General features: G+C 47.9%; 1 protein-coding gene across 2 annotated transcripts; it reads right to left on the minus strand.

Annotated features, from left to right (window-relative positions):
• Positions 1-1,415: 1,415 nt before the first annotated feature.
• On the minus strand, positions 1,416-20,157 carry P3H1 (prolyl 3-hydroxylase 1). Of its 2 annotated transcripts, none has more exons than XM_090269247.1 (15): positions 19,646-20,157; positions 16,748-16,900; positions 12,983-13,172; positions 12,627-12,758; positions 10,986-11,125; positions 7,803-7,892; positions 7,417-7,469; positions 7,123-7,244; positions 4,865-4,992; positions 4,636-4,731; positions 4,021-4,171; positions 3,254-3,371; positions 2,749-2,824; positions 2,331-2,471; positions 1,416-1,908 (listed from the first exon to the last, which is right to left on the minus strand). In XM_090269247.1, exons 1-15 carry the CDS (start codon positions 20,108-20,110, stop codon positions 1,753-1,755), a joined length of 2,211 nt encoding a protein of 736 aa, XP_090125373.1. In that variant the 5' UTR covers positions 20,111-20,157; the 3' UTR covers positions 1,416-1,752. The 2 variants fall into 2 exon arrangements, with proteins under 2 accessions (XP_090125373.1, XP_090125374.1); XM_090269248.1 differs by having other exon boundaries at positions 1,845-1,908; positions 2,331-2,508.
• Positions 20,158-20,319: the final 162 nt, after the last annotated feature.

Consider the following 20,319-nt stretch of genomic DNA (forward strand, 5'->3'; position numbering starts at 1 on the left):
CCTGACACCTCCAGCCAGGCTCTCTTCTGACTCTTCCTCTGTCTACACTGACCTCAGTCTCCTGGCTTTGAACACCATCCAGATGGCGATGATTACTCCCAAAGTCACACTACCTCCACCTCTCCCTCAACTCATTTATCTATTTGGTACTTCCACTTGGATACATCATGGGCTCCTCAAACTTCAGCATAATGTGTAAAACCAAACCGCTGGTTTCCATATTACTATTCCCCATGCATCCTTAGGCTGGAACCCTTCTTGAGGCTCCTTTTCCTCATGCCTTCCAACCCATCAGCCACTCCTGTTGGCTCTATAGGAATGGAGCCAGCACCCGGGCCTTCTCACTGCCTTCAGTACTGACCCCTGACCCACGCCACCATCATCTGTCCCTGGGTTACTGCAGCAGTGCCTTTTCTCCATCCTCACCTTTCTCCACGTACCTTCTTCACTGAGGCCTTTCAAATGTAAGTCAGATGCCGTCACCTCTGTGCTCAAAACCCTCCAAGGGCTCATGTCTCACTGAGTCAAAGCCCAAGTGCTCATGGTGGCTGAAGTGGTCCCGAGATTCTGGCTTCATGGCTGACCCCTTCTTACCCACTCTGTGCTGACACAATGCATCCTAGCGGTTCCTTCTTCCTCAGGGCCTCACGTGCTTTCTCTTCTATCTCAAAGGATTACACACACACACACACACACACACACACACACACACATCTCTTACTTGTCTCCTCTACTAAAATATAAGCTCTGGAGGGTGGGGACTTGTTTTGTTTGCTTCCATATTCCTAGCACTGGCACTGAGCTGGTGCTCAATAAACACTGGCTGACTGAATAAATGCGCACTGAGGGCAGGCTCTTAACATCACTGCCCCACAGCATCTCAGCATCTCAGCATCTCAGGCCCAGGCGAGGAGAGGTGCCTGTGGCCAGAAGAGCTGAATCTCCAGTTGCGGTCTTTCTCTGTCTCCTAGAGGCGTGTGTCGTCCTGTACATGGAGGCACTGAGGACCGGGAACCGTGGCCAGGCAGCAGAGCAGGATGCATGTGGCTGACACGGGGCCAACGTGCTGCAGCACTGCTGACCGGCTGCTCCTTGCCAGAGGAGGATTAATAATAATCCCTGCCATTTGTCCAGAGCATTCCAGTTCACAAAGGGCTGTCATATCTGATAGTGCGTCTGGGCCATACAACTGCCCACACGCTGGACAGAGCGAGTACTGTGATCCCCATTATACAGATGACAGCGCCAAGTTCCTCGAGGTTAAGTTCTGATCCGAGACTGCACAGGAAGTGGCTGAGCAGGGTACTGAGCCAGGCCTCCTCGCACTTCATCTATGTCTGTGTCCTGCCCACAGCAACTTTCATCAAGTGAGAGACCTCTGGGACAGGTGGGCATGTTTCTGTTCTCTGAACAAATTACCGAGTAAAAAAACCACAAATCATTTATTCTTTGGTTGTCAACACAGACACTTAAATACTGTATTGCTGCCACGTGGCTGCCTATGCAGGCACTGGTAGTGGCACTGAGCCCAAGTCCTGAGCCCTCTGCCAGGTCCACAGGGCAGCAGGCCGTTCCGCCATGTCCACTCCAAGAGCAGCAGCACCATGCAGACGGCTATGAGCAGGTCCCCTCGCTGGACAGCAGATGTCAGTGCCCCACTGCTCCATGGCCCCTGCAGCTGGCCAGTCCAGGCTGCAGGACAGAGTTCCCCACAGTGGGTCTGATCACCAGTCCATGGCGACCTGGATGCTGTCAGAGCTCATCCTTGGGCCCTGAGTCACTGCTGGAGACAGACTCCTCTGCAGGCTGCAGGGGGCCCTGCTGAGGTTCCTGGGGCTGCTCCTGGGGGAGGTCCATCTCTTCTGGGCTGAAGAGCATCTTCACTAGGTCATCTGCCTGTACCCTGTCCTGCAAGGACAAACCGCTGCTATTCAGAAAGGCCCTTAGACCAGCTATTCAGCACCTCTCAGGAGCTACTTCCTAAAAACAAGAAGACTCCTCCTCACCAGCCTCTGAGTTTATCTCCTTCCCAACAGGTCCTGCTCTCTGGGCAAAGCCAGCTGAGGTGGTGCGCAACGAGGAACCGAGAACCAGGGTCCTCCCCCACCCTGCCCCCGCCCCTGGAGCCCCATTATAAGTAGGAAGGAAGGGCCAGGGAGGATGAGGCAAAGTGACCACGGTGACACAGTGCTAATGCAAGGAGTTGCTCTGGACTCCCAAGACCCCAAGCCCAGAGCACCTTTCAAGTCTCAGCCATTGGCAAGGGGGCTGGGGGAGGCGGGAGCAGAACAGGGGCCCTTCCAGGTCCCAGCAGCACCAGCTGCTCTCACCCTCTCGCTGTGTCTAGCATCCAAAGTGAACCATAGGGCAATGGCACATCGCTGCCCCCTGGTGACGGCCTTCACTCCGTGCGGGTTTTCGGTGCCAGAGGAGAATCCCACGGCCCTTCCACACTGGGGCTGCACCTCTGCCTGAGGGCACGAAGGGGGACACAGGACAGACTGTGACCTGCCTTCAGAAGACACATGGGTCATTAGGGTCCACGGTCGAGGGTGGCTCCTTAGCCTGGCTCCCCAAAGACCAGAGCTGAAGAGTAAAGGTGACCAGACAGAGACGTGACCAACACACCTCAAAGCCCCGCTGGTTTGGGGAGCAGAGCGCTGGCCACTAGAAAGATCAACTGCCCATCTGCCCTGGACTGGGAGGGCTTCTGCCTCTCACTCAGGAGCGGGACGAGGACACACTTACTGTTACGGTCTTGGCATCCAGTTCAGTGAAATAGAAGTTTCCTCCATCAAAGTCTCCATTTAGGTAAAGAATGGCGCTGGGAAAGGTACAGAGAGCATTGACACAGACCTTCTCCTCCTCCCACTCCCAGACAACCCATAGCTCCAGCACCTTCATCTCCAAGTGCTCTCAACGAGCAGCGGGAGGGGGTCTTTCATAGGGAGAAAGCCTTCTAGAAGCTTCTTTGAAGCCTCGCAAATGACTCCCAACTTTCCCACCCCCACCTCATCGCAGCAGAGCATCCGCCACACCCTTCTCTGGAGCACTTCTATACCAAGTCCACCTTCCACTGTCCTACTCATCACACTACACTGTAACAGTTTCCTTATCGTCTGACTTCCCATCCAGAGGGTCTGGGGCCAGGGACTGGATCCTGGGAACAGCTGCTCCCAAACCTGTGTGTGTCCGTGTGCTGGGGGAGGGGGGAAGTGCAGGGCACTGTGGGGCTCAGAGGGCGAGCTGGTACCTGTAGTCCCGGAAGGTGTAGGCGGGGGGCTCCTTGATGCACATGAGGGCCTCGGCATTCAGGATGCAATTGTCCACGTGTACTGGGTGGCTACTGTCCTTCCTCTCAGCCTGTGCCTCTGGGACCAAGGTAACAAATGTTAGCACTGAGGTGCCTCAGGAGATATTGCAGCTCTCCTGTTGCCACGGGGGCAATGCTTCCCAAAATGAGTCTGGGTCTTTGGGAATGCCCAATGAACAAGGGGGTCTCCAGCTAAGCTATATCAGCTAGGCGTCAGGACAGAGTTACCTGTATGCCCAATAACATCATTGACAATCACTGGCCTAAACAAACTCTTGGATGTAGCTCTCCACAATTTGGCTTCTGAGGGCCTCACCACCCATATCGGATTGCTCCCCGCTTTGACCTTACTCTTCAGAATGGCAGCGTTCTTAGTTCCACCAGCTACTGGGTTGCTCAGTGCCTCAACTCCTTTCCACATGCTGTTCTCTCTGGCTTGAATATAACCTCCTGGGCTCCACAACTCCTATTCATCCTGCATAAAAGTCATCAGCTCCTCCAGGAGCCCCCCTGCCCCCGACTGCCTGGGTCGAATGACTGTAACTTCCTCCGCTATACTATCACTCTGGGCTGCCACTTGTTTATGCTGGTTCCCCAATGAGGATGAAAGGAGTCATATCCTGTTCTTCTTCATGTCCTCAGAGTCCAGCCAGGGCTCAGGTCCAAGCGCAAGTGCTGTGAAGACTGCAGTGGGGAAGGAGGCCCACCTTCAATTGCAGTGCGGCACACCAGGTGGGAGTAGGAGAAGTAGAGGGGGGTGTCCAGGCGGAAGTAGGACTCCATGACGCGCCTCACTTTCTCTGTCACGTTGTAGTACAGGTGGGCGCTTTGCAGAGGAACCTTCCCTTCCTGTCCCAGCTGCCAAGGAGACCAGTGGTCAGCTGCCCTGAACGCCCCACTAAGGGCCGACGGGGACCGTGTGGCCCCAGACCCCACTCCTCATCCCAATACCAAAGGTGCAGCCTCTCTGCTCCCCACACACAGCACCCTAACGTATTACGCTCTCCCTCTCCCTCACATTTCTCTTTAAGAACAATTTATGCATGCCATGCAGAAGTGCAGACCCCTGGAGTCAGCCATGCTTCAGAAAGCACTCTCAAGGCTTTGGACAGTGGTCTGATCTGGCTTGTCTCCATTTATAACTCTTGGCCTAATAGCCAAAATTCCAAAGTTTACCTCGCTCAGCGTCACTAACCCTCCCTCCATGGCAGCTGGAAAGCCGACAGGCGGACGACCTTTCCTACCACCATCCCCAGCTCCTCCCCACAGCCTGGCCTCCCCCACCCCTCTCCACACTCTAGGATGCTGAGTACTGACTCTACCTTGAGGGCTTTGAAGACAGTGACGCCATAGAACTTTTCGTTGGGGGTGTGTGGGGAGGTTTGGCCCCGGTAGCCATCTCCTGAGGTTGCTGCTGCCTACGAACCCACAAAACCGGTGGAGTTAGTCTGGGCAGTTGACCACCTCTTCTCCGTCCCTCAGCCCAGGAGGCACTGAGTGCGGGGAGGTCGGGGCCTGTGGGAGAAGGTGCGGTCGCCGGGTTTCCCTTACGTTGCTCAGTCGCAGCAGCTCCCGGCACTCATCATCAGAGATGACGCCATCCATCACCACCCGCTGGGATCCATTCAATACTTTGGAGTTCATGGTGAGCCCGATGCCTTCATAGAGCAGTGGGCCACCTGCAAAACAATGACAAGACCCGGCTCAATCCAGTGCCATTCTGTCCAGACACTATCAGATACTCTTTCCCTGTAAGGAATAGAAATTCCAATTGTTTCCTGTTCACCAGAGAAATCTCCTGTTTGGTCACTTCCAAAGGTAGGGTGGTCCAGAGGACAGAACTTGAAGCTGGAAGATAAGAGATCTAAGTACTGGTCCTAGCTCTACTTCCAAACAGCTGCCGGTTCCCTAGCCCTTCACATGCCTAAAACATGAGCTCCAGAATCTGAAGGAACTTGGTTTGACTTCTGCATTATGAGCTGTGTGACACTGGCAAGTTACTTAACCTCCCTGAGCCTTAATTTTCTCATCTGTACAATGGCATCTACCTCATGTGATGCCTGTTTGATATAAAGAACAATAAGTTAGGCCTGGCTGGTGTGGCTCAGTGGATTGAGTGCCAGCCTGTGAACTAAAAGGTTATCGGTTCAATTCCCATTCAAGACACATGCCTGGGTTGTGGACCAGGTCCCCAGTTGGGGGTGTATGAGAGGCAACCGATTGATGTTTCTCTTACACATCGATGTTTCTCTCTTTCTCTTTCTCCCTCCCTTTCCCTCTCTCTTAAAATAAATAAAATATTTTTTAAAAAAGAATAAGTTAAATGCTTAGCACAATATTTGGCACATAGTAAGTGCTCAAAAGTTTAGCTGTCATCATCATCATCATCATCACTAATTTAATGTAAGGATCTTACAATCTGCCCAACCCACTTCCCAGGCAGTTTAGAGAACCAGGATGAAGGACACTCTGAAAACAAGAAGTCCAGACAAACTCTTTACACATGCTAATCTTGTTAAATTAATCACTGTTAATTTTAGCAACTGCAGAGCAAAGGCCAACACTTGTCTCTTCCATTTCCCATGGTGTCTCTCTGTGCTGGGGGAATATTAGAGACTCAATCCAACTCTATCTACTTACTGAGGCTGCAGCATGTGCCAGGCACTGTGCTAGACAAGGCAAGGCATTAACACCCAAAGACAGCACCCGTTCCAACATTTACACAAATAAGCAGTATAAGGCAGACCTTGTAAAATACCAAAAAAAAAAGTGCCCTGGAAGTTCAATAGAAAAAGGGAGGGGGTCCCAACTGGCCAGGAGATTAAGGCAGGGTTTTTTTTTGTTTTTTGTTTTTGGTTTTTTGCTTGTTTTTGTTTGTTTGTTTTTAGAGAGAGGGGAAAGGAGACAGAGAGGGAGAATAACATCACTGTGTGGTTGCCTCTCACTCGTGCCCCCAACTGGGGACCTGATGTGTAACCTAGTCATGTGGCCTGACTGGGAATCGAACCAGCGACACTTGGTTCGCAGGCTGACACTCACGGGCAGGTTTTGTAAAGTGAATTAGGAGGAGGGGTAGGCATGAACAAGACGTGTGCGCAGAGAGAGGAGTAGGAGCAGCCTGGTGAGGATGAAGAGAAGGTGTAATGGGGGCAGCGGGGGTGGGGGTGGGGAGCGGAGAGCAGAAAGTATGGTTAAAGGGGCCAGCAGGGAAGACAAAGTCAAGAGTCCTTGTGTCTGGAGGACTGAGTTGGACCATGTGGGACGGGGCAAGGACAGGCCGGGACAGGAAAGACGAGTGCTGACAGGAGGTGCTGAGGCCCCAAGCAGGCGTGCGGCAAAGGAAAAAAGGCTGGGGTGGGAGGAGAAACAGAGCAGAGTGGTAGTAATCCGTAGGCCTCCCTTGAGGACTGGAGGGGATAGCCATGGGGCGGAGGGGGCAGGAACCAAGAGACCTGAAGATTTGGGGGCTTGATAACAGGACAAGTGATGGAAACTGGGAGAAAACAGCTTGGAAGCAGGAGGCAGGATGAGTTTCGTCCTATAAATACTTACTAAACTAGCATTACTGTGACACGAGTCTATTTTCTTGAACAAAGGCCAATTCTCAGTGCTCTTTCCAGGTGGAAGTCAGTTGGAGACTTAGGAGGGACACTGAGGGGAGATTAAGCCCGGACCTGTGCCGACTCAGCCCTGAGGCTGGCCCACGGCGGCGAGCTCGGTGCTGCCGGGGCGCTTCCCCACTAGTGTGGGGCTGACCTCCCTGGCCATCCCCACGACAGCCGCAGCCGCCCTTGGTGCTGTGCTCTCACCTTCCCGGGTCAGCCGGCTCACATCCAGCGCCTCCTTGGTCTTCTCTTCTACAAGGGTCTCAATCTCCTTCATCAGGTCGCCGATCTCCTGGGAGATGCGGACGGCTGTTTCCCGCTCTGACCTGTGAGCACAGCCACTCTGAGCACTGTATTCTGGGGCCGGCCCTGCACCCACCTCAGCTTCCCAGGCTGGCCCTGCCCTCCCCCCGTCAGGGGTGCACATCTGCCTGGGCTCAGGAAGCCTCAGCGCTTCAGCAGCCCGATCCAAGCATGCAGTTTCTTCAAGGTCCTCACTTCTGCTTCTCTTGTAATCTCTTGGGAATCACCTCTTCTGGAGTCCATGAATCCTAAACACAGGTCAGGAAAAAATTAAGTATAGGTTGACCGACTTAATCTTTCAGGTCTCGATGCACAGAAGAACAGGGCCTACAGGAGAATCCACCTCATCACCTGCCTTGTCTTAGGAGATGAAGTGAGAGGTCTCTGAACCTTAGTTGGCTCTAGCTACCTGCCCAGAATTCCCCTTTGTCATTTTCTGTGTCTGACTCATGGGTTTCACAGCTCCCATGCTTAGCTTGCTCCCTAACAGTCTCCTCCCCAGTCACATGGCACACCACTCACCTCCCATCCCTTGCCCTCTCCCACTCCCCCATCCCCCAAGCTCCTGCACCCTTGCTCACCGGATCAACAAAGGGAATTCCAAAGACATCATAAGCAAAGAACAGCAGTTCTTTCTCCAGCAGGCTCCGCTGTCGGTACTCCTGGGCACTCTGAAGAAACAAAGCAGAAGGGATGTCCTGGAACGTGCCCCTGCCTGTGAGCTCTCGGGGGTGCCACCCAGCATTCTGTATGTCACTCCCAGTGGGAACCGAGGCTCCTCTCCCCTGACACTTGTGTGTCTGTTCCCCAGTCTCGGACAAGTCTCACTTCTATGCTTAAGGGTTCCTCTTCCTGGCTCTAGCAGTACCTCTAAGGGTGGCACAACCAAGCTTCCCTTGAAGGGAAAAAGTCCCCTTCCTCCCCGTGAGATCCCCATTAATTTCCAAGACAGAAAATCTGATGCTCCTCAGGTGTGAAAATATTTCTCAAAGGAGAGTTCCATCTTAACTTCTGCAGTTTAATCTTCAGAAAGGAAACTTGAGTTAGGCAACTTGACTGTTATTCACTGACTCTTTACACCCATCTTTGAGACTGATACTATTCTCAATGTAAGGAGAAGACACTGAGGTGTAGAGGAGATATATGACTCATTTTATGGGACACTGCCTACTGTCACCCAGAATAAATGGGTGGCTGCAGCAAGAGCAGCTGGGGCAGCTGGCTCTTCCCACAAGTGTTCACAGGGAGGGCCACCTCAGGGCAGGGAAACTAAGTACCTTCCGGGGGCACATCTTTCCCTAGGTGCCCTTCGAGCAGCAGAGGAAGGAAAAGAAAAAGAAGACATCATCAGTTGAAATACAAGATGAGGGCAGTAAAGAAAATGTTAATGATGTCAATGACTCCTATATAGTCAATTGTATTTACCCAACAGGAAGATGGACATTTTCTCCTACAGAATTGAAGCAATTGCTTCCTTTACTAGGTGCCAGACACCAAGCTAGGTAGGTTATCTCATCTAACCCTTCCAACGGTTCTATGAGGCTGTGAGGGAGCACATCCCCCTCCTACTGTTTATTCACTCAACACCGATTTGTAGAGCATCAGCTCTGTGTCAGAAACTGTGCCTGCACTGGGATCAAGCAGGGAAACAGAGATTCTGGTCACCACTGCCAGCCATGGGCCACTGTGTAAGTTAACTCATCTTCTGTCGCCTACATGTCCTCATCTCTAAAATGGGAAGAACAGCACCCATCTCACAGGGTGGCTATGATGACTAAATGAGATGATGGGTGGAAACTACCCAGCACAGTGCTTGTCTCAACAAATGCTAATTACCTTCTTTCCAGAGGAGAGTGCTAGTTAAAAATGGCACATTGACCATATGGGCTTATTTTCCTCCCTACCCCAGGCTCACTAATATGACCATAAAGGAAAAAAAGAAGAAGAAAAAGAAAGGTCTTAACTCAGTAAGACAGAGACTGGGAGAAGTGCCATCTCAAATCCAAATGATCACCATCTAGGGGCCAAAGAGGACAAATGCAAGAAAACCTGTCCCCTGGTGGGAGAGGATGGTCAGGATGGTCAGAGAAGGGGTAATGCCAATCAACAGTTTTTCACCTGTCTGTACAGAAAGTTTACAATTTGAAATTTAAAGCATATACGTGTATTTAAAAAATACCATAAATAGGACTTATTATATTTAATATATCTTTTTTTTTCTTTACCTAAAATCATGGAGACAGTTTCATATTAGTGCACAATACTCTACTCATGCAATATAATAATTGTCTTGTAGGTCACTGAATGAATGTACCATAATTTATTTAATCAGTTCCCAAACTGACAGCAGTTAAGCCCGTTTCCGGTGTTTTGCTTTCAGTAGCAATGCTCCGATGCACATCTGTACACATTTACCTTTGCATCCCTGCCCTGGACAGCTGCAAGGTAAAGCCCCAGCAGTCCCATTGCTGCTTAAATGAACAGGCCAAATTCTAGTTCCACAACAGTGCAGGAGTGTGCCTACTTTCTCACCCCCTTCATTTCTCCAATATATTTGTTGTATAAACAACTGAGTGGCCTCTAGAGAAATTGTAGCTATTGGCTATTTTTTTTTGACAAAATGAAAAACTGATCCAAAGTTACAGCCATTTTTACATACACTGTAGATGGGGTTTGGGAGAGGCCAGCAGGACCAGGTGATTGAGGGTCACAGTGGTAAGCCACCCGTTTCAGGAGGCGGCTGAGTTTAGAGATGAGGGAACTGGCCACCTGCTACATGTGTTCCATCAGCAAGACCCCCGTGATACTACCCATCTGTCCACACAACACTTTGTCACACTTCTACCTTGCCTGTCAGCTCATCATCTCGTTTGACCCTCATAGTCATTCTGTGTGAAAGACAGAGCAAGAACTGTAATCCTACTTTATGGAGGGAAGAGCAGACACAGAGGGGCAATGCAGCATGCCTACGATCTCCAAGACATGCCAAAGATCCTGTGACTAATAAGTGGAAGAATGGGGATTTGAGCACAGACTAGTGACTTCAAACCCACCTCATTGCTCTGGGCTCAAGAAGGAAAAGGTCTAGAGTCTGTGCAAGGTAGATGTACAAATATCAAGGCTTATAGTATCAAACTTCATTAAGTTAGAAACAGAGAACTTTTCGTATTTTTAATTACAAAAAAAAAAAAAAATACCCAATCATTACAGGGAGTTTAGAAAATATAAAAGAACTCAAAAAAAAAAAAAAATCACCCATAATTCTCCTACCCAGAAATAACCATTGCTAACACTTCAGTGCATTTCATTTTGTCACTGTATTATATAGATTTTTCCCCTTGTGTTGGAGGGAGACAGGAATACTGCTGAAAGAGGGAGAGATCAGACAATGGCAGGAAGAAGAGGGGATGGAAGAGGAGAATGGGGAAAGTTTGTGAGTGAAAAAAAAAATGAGCATGATGTTAAAAATAATAAATCTTGGCTAAATGGTATCAAGTCTCAAAGTAGGGGGGTTTGCCAAGAGGGAAAGACACTCTGCTCTGCAGTTCTGCTTTTCTTTGACAACTCAGAGAACACACTTCTGGGCCCATATCATTCCTGTGCTCCCTTATTCTCCCAGTGACAAGTGCTCAGTGCACTCTCACCTACCCAGACACCCTGTCCTCACTGCATGCAAACAGTGCCAGCTCCCCTCCTCTACTTCACTCTCTGCCCTCTGGTCTGGGTTCAGCTGGCAGCTTCCCTAACTAATACAAATCTCTTACCTCACGGGGGCCAATAGAGCTGGCTTGTTCTTCTCCAAGCATGGCGGTATAGTAGGCTAGATTCTGATTCATCACCTCATCGTTGGGGAAGAAGAGAAGATAGGTCTTGGCACATTCAATAGCCTGTGTATAATTCCCAACTGCAAAGTGAAAGAAAAAATGGCTGAGAAGGGTCTCATCCTGGGTACAAGTAGCCACTAGTGTTCAATCCCAGCATTGATTTTTGGGGAGACATTGTAGGAAAATAAGAAGTTATATAAGTGTAGAATACAGAATTGATGTTAGGGTGCTCAGTATCCTCAGGGCTGTCTAATATTGAAACAAAAAAGAATTTGAATCTTCTGTGTGCCCATATTTTTAAAAAATCACAAGTAATTAAAACACTGTCCTCAAAATTAGACCAATTTAAAAAACATTCCCATCCTCCTACCTTCTTTTCCCTATGGATTTTACAATAGCAGATTGCCTCTTTGTTGGTATGTGTTAGTCTTCTCAACTCAACTATAAATATTGTATACCTTGTCTGTCAGGAAAAAATCCAGCCATCGTTAATATAATGAGATCAGTTTGCACGACACCACTGTAACCTGGCAGCCAGGAGAGTGCACTGGAATGCACATGTGTGAACAACGATGACTTCACTGTACTAGTCAGTGGGAGCAGTAGATACTGTTGAGTGAGCATGTGTCCTGTGTAGCCATCACATTCAAAATGATTGAGCAAGTAGAGCAATGAATCTGCATTAAATTTTGCATTAAGCTTGAACATTCCTCTGCAGAAACTATTCCGATGATTCAGAGGCTGCAGCTCTGGGCAACTGGTGATTGGCAGCTTCAACGTGATAACGTGCCCGCTCATGCATCACGTCTCATGCAGTATTTTGGCAAAACATCAAATCACCCAGGTAACTCAGCACCCCCCTATAGCCCAGATTTGGCCCTTACAACTTCTGGCTTTTCCCAGAGCTAAAATCACCTTTGAAAGGGAAAAGATTTCAGAGCATCAATGAGATTCAGGAAAAAGTGACAGGGTAGCTGATGACAGGTGACTGGGAGAACTGTGTGAGGTCTCAAGGTGCCTACTTTGAAGGGGACTGAGGTGTCATTGTCCTATGTACAATGTTTCTTGTACCTACTTCAATAAATGTCTTTTTTTCATATTACATGGCTGGATACTTTCTGAACATACCTTGTGCTCATCATGAATATACTGTAATGCTTAGCACGCAGTAGAAATTCAGTGAAGTCCCTCTAACTTGTTTTGCTGGATGTTGACACCCTCCCCACTCCCCAGAGCATCAGTACTATATAAGGAAGGAAGAAGGGCTGAGAAATGTCATGTGTGCTGGTTTAAATGGTAGTACACCCTAGCCTTTGATGTAACTTAATTCAGATACAAATTTAGGTTATGTATGTCATACAAGGGATGAGAAAGAGGTCTTAGCGTTCTCCCAGCATTTCAGGCTGCTGTTATCAGCTTCCTTGGCCAGTGGCTTGTGACAAAGCACCCAGGGGTCACCTGGCATGGTGCCTTCCAGAGCCACAGAGAGAAGCCATGAGTTGAAGCACAGTGGCCATGATCCCTGCCTACCTTGCTTTTGTCTTCTTATTTAAAAGCAGCAAAGAGGAAAGTCGGCCTTACTGTTATAGTAGGCAAACTGCAGATAATTATAGTGTGATGGGAGGAAGTCTTCAAAGGGTTTCTCTCGACTTGGGTGGGAGGCCAGCTCAGTGACACAGTTCTGCTTACAGCTGAGGACCTGGATATAATGATCTGAAAAGAATCAAAAAGTGGGAATAACCATAAGGTCAATCTTAAGGATTCAAATTCTGGTTAAGATGAACAAATTCTACTGGAACCAATGTCAGTCAGATTCCCAGATTTAAGTAATTTAAGTAATTTAGAAATGAGGTTGAAGACGCTGTGTATATATTATCACGACATTGTCATTAGAGCTCAGGCAGGCCTGGCCCAGTGCCGGGCTCTGAGGCGCGCACCTGTGATGGCCTGGAAGAGGTCAGCGTTGTACTCGAGGTAGTTGTAGCCGTCATAGTCATAGGGTCCTTCGCAGAGGGCCCGACACTCCTCATCTGCCACAAAGTACTCCCGCAGGGCTGCCTCCAGGTGGGGCACAGCTTCCTGTGGCTGCTCCTCTGAGTAGAGTCGTACTCCCAGTCGGAACTCGTCCTACTGGGAGGAAGGAGCACTCAAACGCAGGCCACAGACAGCCCTCTCTCCTTCTCCCCTGCCACCACCTTCACGGGGGTCCTCATTGCCTGCTCCTCTGAGGGTGGTTGCTACACTATGAAAGCACTTGGTGAATGGCCTTGACTCACTTCTTTTGAAATTTAAAAACATTTAACTAAATCTAGATGAAATATGTGGGAGTTCATTGTAATTTAATTCATTTTTCTGTTGGGCTCAAGTTTTCAAAGTTAAGTTTAAAGAAAAAAATTTAACTCTTAAATGTTAGAATATGGCCTGTGGTGATGAGAGCAATCTTTCCAGCAGTAAGGAATGATTTGGGTGGCTGCAAACAACTGATTACAGACTTTGCTTTTTGCTGCCTGTGGGACACAGCTCCTATTCTTGTGCAGAGAAAACATTTTCATTTGTCACAGAATCACTAAAAAAACAAACAGACAAAAAAACCCAAACTGAATGTAGCTGTATAATGTATTATGTGTACACAATTTACATTTAAAAGTCATTCTGATACTGTTTCTAATACAAGTACCTCTATTTTTAAACTATTAAACCTTAAGAGAACATCGCCTCTTTATAAAAATGTTATGCCATTACAGATACCTCTTATGATTTACAGTAGTCCCTCTCCATATCGCAGTTCACTTATCACGACCTTACTGAATCGTGGGATTTTTAAAAATATTATATTTATTTATCGCAGATTTTTCACTATATTGCAGGATTATGCGGTACTGTATATGTATGTTGTTAAAGTTACGTAGGTTTAAGAGTGTAGAATATGTTTAAGAACATAAGTAGTGTTTATAAAAGTGTAGAAAAGGTTATTAAGGGACTGGAAATGGTTTATAAGTGTGTGGGAAGGGTTTATAAAGCCTTAAAATATACATAAATACTAAAATACAGTATTCCCTCACTTATTGCTGGTATTATGTTCTAGACACCCCCCACAAAGTAGGAACTTTATATTTATTCTACACTCTTAAACCTATGTAACTTTAACATACGTATACAGTACCACAAAATCCTGTGATATAGTGAAAAATCCGCAATAAATAATTAAATATAATTTTTAGTATATTTTGATTATGTTGTTACAGTAGTCCCAATTTTTTCCCCTTTGCTCCCCTCTGCCCAGTATCCCATTCCCTCCAGCAATCCCACCTACCTTAGTTCATGTCCATGGGTCGTGCATAAAAGTTCTTTGGCTTCACCTTTTCCTATATTATTCTTAACATACGCCTGTCTATTTTGTACCAACTGATTATGCTTCTTAATCCCTGCACCATTTCCCCATTTCTCCCCCATACCCCTCCCAGCTGATAACCCTCCAAATGATCCGCATACCTATGATTCTGTTCCTATTCTGGTTTGCTTAGTTGGATTTTGTTTTTATTTTTTAGATTCAGTTGTTGATAGTTGTGAGTTTGTTATCATTTTAGTGTTCATAGTTTTGATCTTCTTTTTCTTAAGTAAGTCCCTTTGACATTTCATATAATAATGGCTTGGTGATGATGAACCCCTTTAGCTTTACCTTGTCTGGGAAGCACTTCATCTGCCCTTCCATTCTAAATGATAGCTTTGCTGGATAGTGTAATCCTGGTTGTAGGTTGCCTTTCATCACATTGAATACTGCTTGCCTGTCCCTTCCTGCCTGCAAAGTGTCCTCTGAGAAATCAGCTGATAGTCCTATAGGCACCCCCCTGTAGGCAACTCTCCGCCTGTCTCTTGCTGCCCCCAGGACTCTCTATCTTTCACCTTTGGCATCTCAGTCCATATGTGTCCTGGTGTGGTCCCCTCTGGGTCCAGCTCGCCTGAGACCCTCCGTGCTTCCTGGACCTGTATGTTCATCTCCTTCACAAAATTTGGGAAGTTTTCCTCATTTTTTTCAATTCTTGCTTCCGCATTCTGCACTGGTTGACTGTTTTTTCTTCCTTATGTTCCAAATTATTGGTTTGAACCCCGGTTTCCTTCCCTTCACCATTGGTTTTGTGTAGATTTTCCTTCGTTTCACTTAGCATAGCCTTCACTTCTTTCCTTATGCGTTTGCCATACTCAAGCATATCTGTCAAGCCTGTGAGCTTTATCACCAGTGTTTTGAATTCTGCATCTGTTAGGTTGGCTATCTTCTTGTCGCTTAGTTCTCCCACTGGAACCTTGATCCATTTCCCCTTTTGGGCCATACTTCTCTGTCTCCTTATTCTGACAGGCTCCTGTGTTTGTTTGCCTCTGCATCCCAGGAAGAGCTGTCGCTCCTGTTACGTTGTAAGGGTGGAGCCTTAGGGATTCATCAGTACAGGGCGACCTGTTTCACCACGTTGTGGCACTGATGTGGGGGGAGGGGTCCGAGAGGGAACAATGCCACCAGCCCAGCACTCGCCCCTTTTCCAGACACCTCTCCCACTTCCACACTGGACTGGCGCCCCTCTAGCTGCTGCTCTGACTGTTGTTCCCAGAGTGGGTGAGTCTGCGGACGTTCTAGGACCGTGGGAGCCCTTTAAACAAGCGGACTCTGCTGAGACTGGCAGTTTCTGCCTCCACCCCAACCCCCACTGGTCTGCACAGTCAGAAGCAATGAGGCTTGATTTTCCCTGGTGCTGGGACCGTGAGCTGCGAGGTCTGGTGAGGAGCTGGGAACACTCCCCAGGTGTCCCTTCTGACTTTTTAAAACGTGTGACTGTGCTTTCCACCAGCCCACCTCTGCTGCTGCCACTGCTGCCACCACACCATGTCCTCTGCACCACGGATCCGCCCCTCCTATCTGTCTGGATGAGTATTTCTTCTTTATATCTTTGTTTGCTTGACTTCCATGTAGTTTGATTTTCTGGAACTTCTAATTGTTTCTAGTTTTGAGGTAGTTGTATTCCTTCTTAGTTGTGGAGGGAGACGCAGCGTGTCTCTCTATGCCTCCATCTTGGCCAGAAGTCTAAATATAATATTTTTTAAAATCCCGCAATACAGTGAGGCCACCATAAGTGAACTGCGATATAGAGTGGACCTACTGTAAATGTAAGGTTCCTATTTTGCGGATTTTCACCTATCGTCAGGGGGTCTAGAACCTAATACCCATGATAAGTGAGAGAATACTGTGCAATACATACTTTTCCTGCTAAACAAACAGAACAAGAACATTCCAGAATACTATAACACTTATTTCAGCGAAAAGCAAAACCTACACAACCAAAAAACTGTGACTCATGAATTAATACAAACTATGTGTAAGATGGACATCATGCAGTCATTAAAAATTGTGTTTTGAAAGAAAATTTGAAGACATAAGAAAGGGCTCATGATATGTTAGTTCAAAAAAGATGATGAAAAATACACACAGAATATGACATCAAATTATGTTTAAAAATTACATACAGAAAACTTAAAATATAGGCCAAAATATCAACTACTGGTGGCAGTATTACAAATGATTACTTTCTGTTTTATACTTAGTTGCATTTTTCTAATGGTATACAATGAACATACATTACTTCTGTAATCAGAAAACAACCTTAGTAAAGTGTCGCTTTAATAAAAAGAGAGAAGGGTTTGATAAAGTTTTTCACCATATGAGGTTTGCCCTCAAGATCCTTGAAGTCAGCCTCCTTCACCCCAGACATGGTCTGGTAATAGTCTAGGTTCTGACGCATCTCCATGTGCTCAGGGTTGCCCACAAAGAAGGTGTGCGCTGCTGCAACGGCTTTCTCCAACTTGTTTATCTAAGAATAAGCACAAAACGTGATTCTCACATACAAATCCTGAAAGTTTGTGTCTGAATGTGTAGTCCACAGTCAACAGGAAATCTCAGCCTTCCTGAGCCTTCCATTCAGTGTGCCCCAGCCCCTGCCTGCCCCAGAAAACACACCTATGGCAGGAACTAGATACCAGAGATCAAGAGCACAGGAAGGCCCCGAGCAGATTCTCAGCTATTTCCCAATCAGGCTTAGGGGCTCCTCAAATTACAGAAGGTAATTCTCCAACAATGTAAACATTCTGTTTTAAAATAAAGGTTGTATTGTAGGGTGAACACTATAGAAGACTGACTGTCCAAATAATATATTCTCAAGATTCAGATGTAATGACTGAGCTGAAGAAAATCTACGGCTTTAAGGGTTTAGGGTTAGGGAAGAAAGCAGTTAACAATTAGACCATGCCTAAGAATTTGCCTAGAAAAAAAATTTTCTTTTTGCCATAAAATAAGTGTTTTGACACATTCATAGAAAAGATGGGTCGCTGGAAAATCCTGAGCTCCTATACAATCCAGACATGGCATCTTCTGACTCATGAGGTTAAACCAGACATCTGAAGGGGGAAAATGTGCTACAGGCCACAATAATGCCCATAGCAATAGACTCTAGCACATGAAAGTTATACAAGTTCATATGTAAAATCCAAAATAGATCACTGATGATCTACTGATTAACTAATAGAATTTGGTGTCAGACAGACTGGTGATAAATCTAGGGTTTTTTCTTCTTTTTTAATTTATTGATTTTAGAGAGAGAGAGGAAGGGAGAGAGAAACATGGATTTGCTGTTCCACCTCTTTATGCATCCACCAATTGATTCTTGTATGTACCCTGACTGGGAATTGAACCCACAAACTTGGCATATTGGGATGACCCTCTGCCCAACTGAGCTACCTGGCCAGGGCTAAATCTAGGTTTAATTACTCACTTGCTGGGGCTTTAGACAAATTAAAGTTTACAGATCAGTTCCTTAATCTGTCATCTGGAGACAGCACTCACTACCTCATAGCATTGTTGGGAAGGTTAAACCAGATAATATGCATGCAGCTTCTAACACATGGTGCTGGGCACATAGTAAGTGCTCAATAAGTGTAAATCTTAGCATATTATTAATATGCTAGACATTTTTCTTTTCTGATCATTGGTACTAGAAACTGCACACTAAACAAGGAGTCAGCCCTGACTGTGACCCAAGGTCAATAATCCCCATCTCTGAATCTCAGTTTCCTTAATTATAAATGCTCTTAAGTCTGTTCCTTTTATGGATTTATTCTCTCTCATCTTTCAGCATTGCTCTTGCTTTCTCTGTCTCCCCCATCTCCTCACTCCCCCCCCCAGCCCTTCTTTCCTCCTTAAGCACCAAAAAACCTAGTCTTCTCTCGTGGGAACAACTGCACTCATTTCCTAATGGTTCATCCTGCTATCACTTTCTCCTTCCTCCAAGGCTTGTTCCACACAGCTTCCACCATTAATTAACATTCTAAAACCCAGTTTGACAATGGCTCCCTGAAGCCTACAGAATTCTTCTTCCAGTCTGGCCTCCCTCTACCTGGAATGGCCATCCTTGTTCTCTAGCAATATCTAGAATCAGCCTCAAATGCCACTTCTTCTTCCAAGTCTCTGATTTCTCTGAGACAAAGCTAGATTCTCCCTCCTTTGTGCAACCCACAGCCCTATGTACACATCCTTTCGGTAGCCCTCATTGTAGTGATTCTTAACAGCAAAACAAGACAGGCAAAAAACCATGAAGTCAAGCACTTTAGTTACCTGCACAAGAATTGGAATGTAGTAGGTATTCAATAAACATTTGTCAAAGAATTTTTAGAAGTGCTGTTAAGTGACATGACCAAAGACAGCCCAATTTTTTGGTTTCAAGCCCAGTACTCTTCTGAGTAACAGGGAGGAAGGGAGCAGAACTGTGTACACAAAATACTTGTGGAGAGGTAGAAATCTGAGGTCCCCAAGATTTTCTAAGTCTCCCTTTATGTTGAATTGAAGGCCTGTTAAACTACGAATATAATAGATATGCAGCACAGCTCCTTATTTTTTCACCCAATAAAATGGGGTGATAGTACCTACCTTACAGGATATTGCCAGGATCGGGGCAAATGTATTAATAAACAGTAGTGTTGGCTATCATCACCATCATCAAGCTAGCCAGGAGCACTCCAAATCCATGTATACACTTGGACTTAAGGCACTCTGGAATTGCTAAAATTACCGATTTTCTTTGGAAACCTGACAGAGGAGCCAGAGGGTCCCCCACAGGGAGGGGCCAAACGGCCCTGACTGGCGACGTGGCAACCTCAAGTCCTGAAAGAAAGCGGAGGCACTCGGGCAGCAGGAAAAGCATCACCAAAAAACGAACCGTAAGGAAGATATTGTAGAAAGGTCCCAGCTTGTCACCCGGACGCTCACAATGAAATCAGGATGAGAGACCCAGGCTGCCGCTTTAGTTCCCTTTGGGAGGTCCCACAGGGAAACACAGGCCAAGTTTTGCCTGCTGGGTGCCTAGGCTGGACCTCTGGGGCTACCATCTGATTAGGCGAAGCAGGTGAGGCAGGTCTCTTGGCAGGGTCCTTGCTCTCCCGGGTCCGAGGAGAGCTCCCGGGCCAAGAGACCACCTTCCCTCTCCGCGGACACTCTCGGGCTCCCCACGTTCCCTTGGGTCGCCTTCGACCCTGCCCAGAAGGACCCGGCCCGGACAGGTCTGCACCTTGAAGTAGGCGACCTGTAGGTAGTTGTAGGGGCTCCGCTTGTGGAACTCCAACTCCAGCTCCTCGCTGAGCGAGTGGGCGGCCGGCGGCCCCAGGCAGCGGCGCAGACAGGCGGTGCGGCGCAGCAGGCCCCCGAAGAAGCGCAGATCGTGCAGGGCGGCGGCGCCTGCGGCCTGCGTCAGGCTAGGGGGCGAGTCTGGGTCCAGCTCCCATGGGAAGTCGGCGGCACACCGGGTGCGGCAGCGCAGGCGGAGGGCGCGCAGGGCGGCCCGCGAGCGCAGTGCCCGCTCCATGCTCAGTACCACCCCCGGCCAATCCCCTCGCGCGTAGGCCGCGGTCCCCTCAGCGAAGAGCAGATCCGGCGCCGATAAGTCCCATCCTGCCTCCGACTCGACATGGGCCCGGGAGGCAGCGGCAGCGACTGCCAGCAGTGTGGTTAGCAGCTTCAGCTTGCGTGCCGCCATCACCTCCTCAGAACTAACGGGATTGATCCCCAACCGCCACGGAGACCGGAGCCCCACCCCCAGTGAGCCCCGCCCCTCCTTGAGTGAAGCCCCGCCTCCCAAGTTGGACACTGCCTGTACTGGAGGTTTGCATGGACTCCGCCCCTCAGCGGAACCCTGTGCGTCAGCCGGAGCCCCGCCTCCGAGCTACTCAGCTCTGACGCCCAATA

The sequence above is a fragment of the Furipterus horrens genome, unplaced genomic scaffold (genome assembly GCF_987537825.1).
Source record: "Furipterus horrens unplaced genomic scaffold, mFurHor1.1.pri manual_scaffold_3, whole genome shotgun sequence".
NCBI lineage: Eukaryota > Metazoa > Chordata > Mammalia > Chiroptera > Furipteridae > Furipterus > Furipterus horrens.

Coding starts and splice junctions, on each gene's coding strand:
- P3H1 (XM_090269247.1), bottom strand. CDS start 20,110: ATGGCGGCACGCAAGCTGAAGCTGCTAACCACACTGCTGGCAGTCGCT. Junction 7,893..10,985: donor GCTCTATTGGCCCCCGTGAG/GTAAGAGATTTG, acceptor TTGTTTCTTCAG/AGTGCCCAGGAGTACCGACA. Junction 4,732..4,864: donor AGCTGCTGCGACTGAGCAAC/GTAAGGGAAACC, acceptor GTGGGTTCGTAG/GCAGCAGCAACCTCAGGAGA.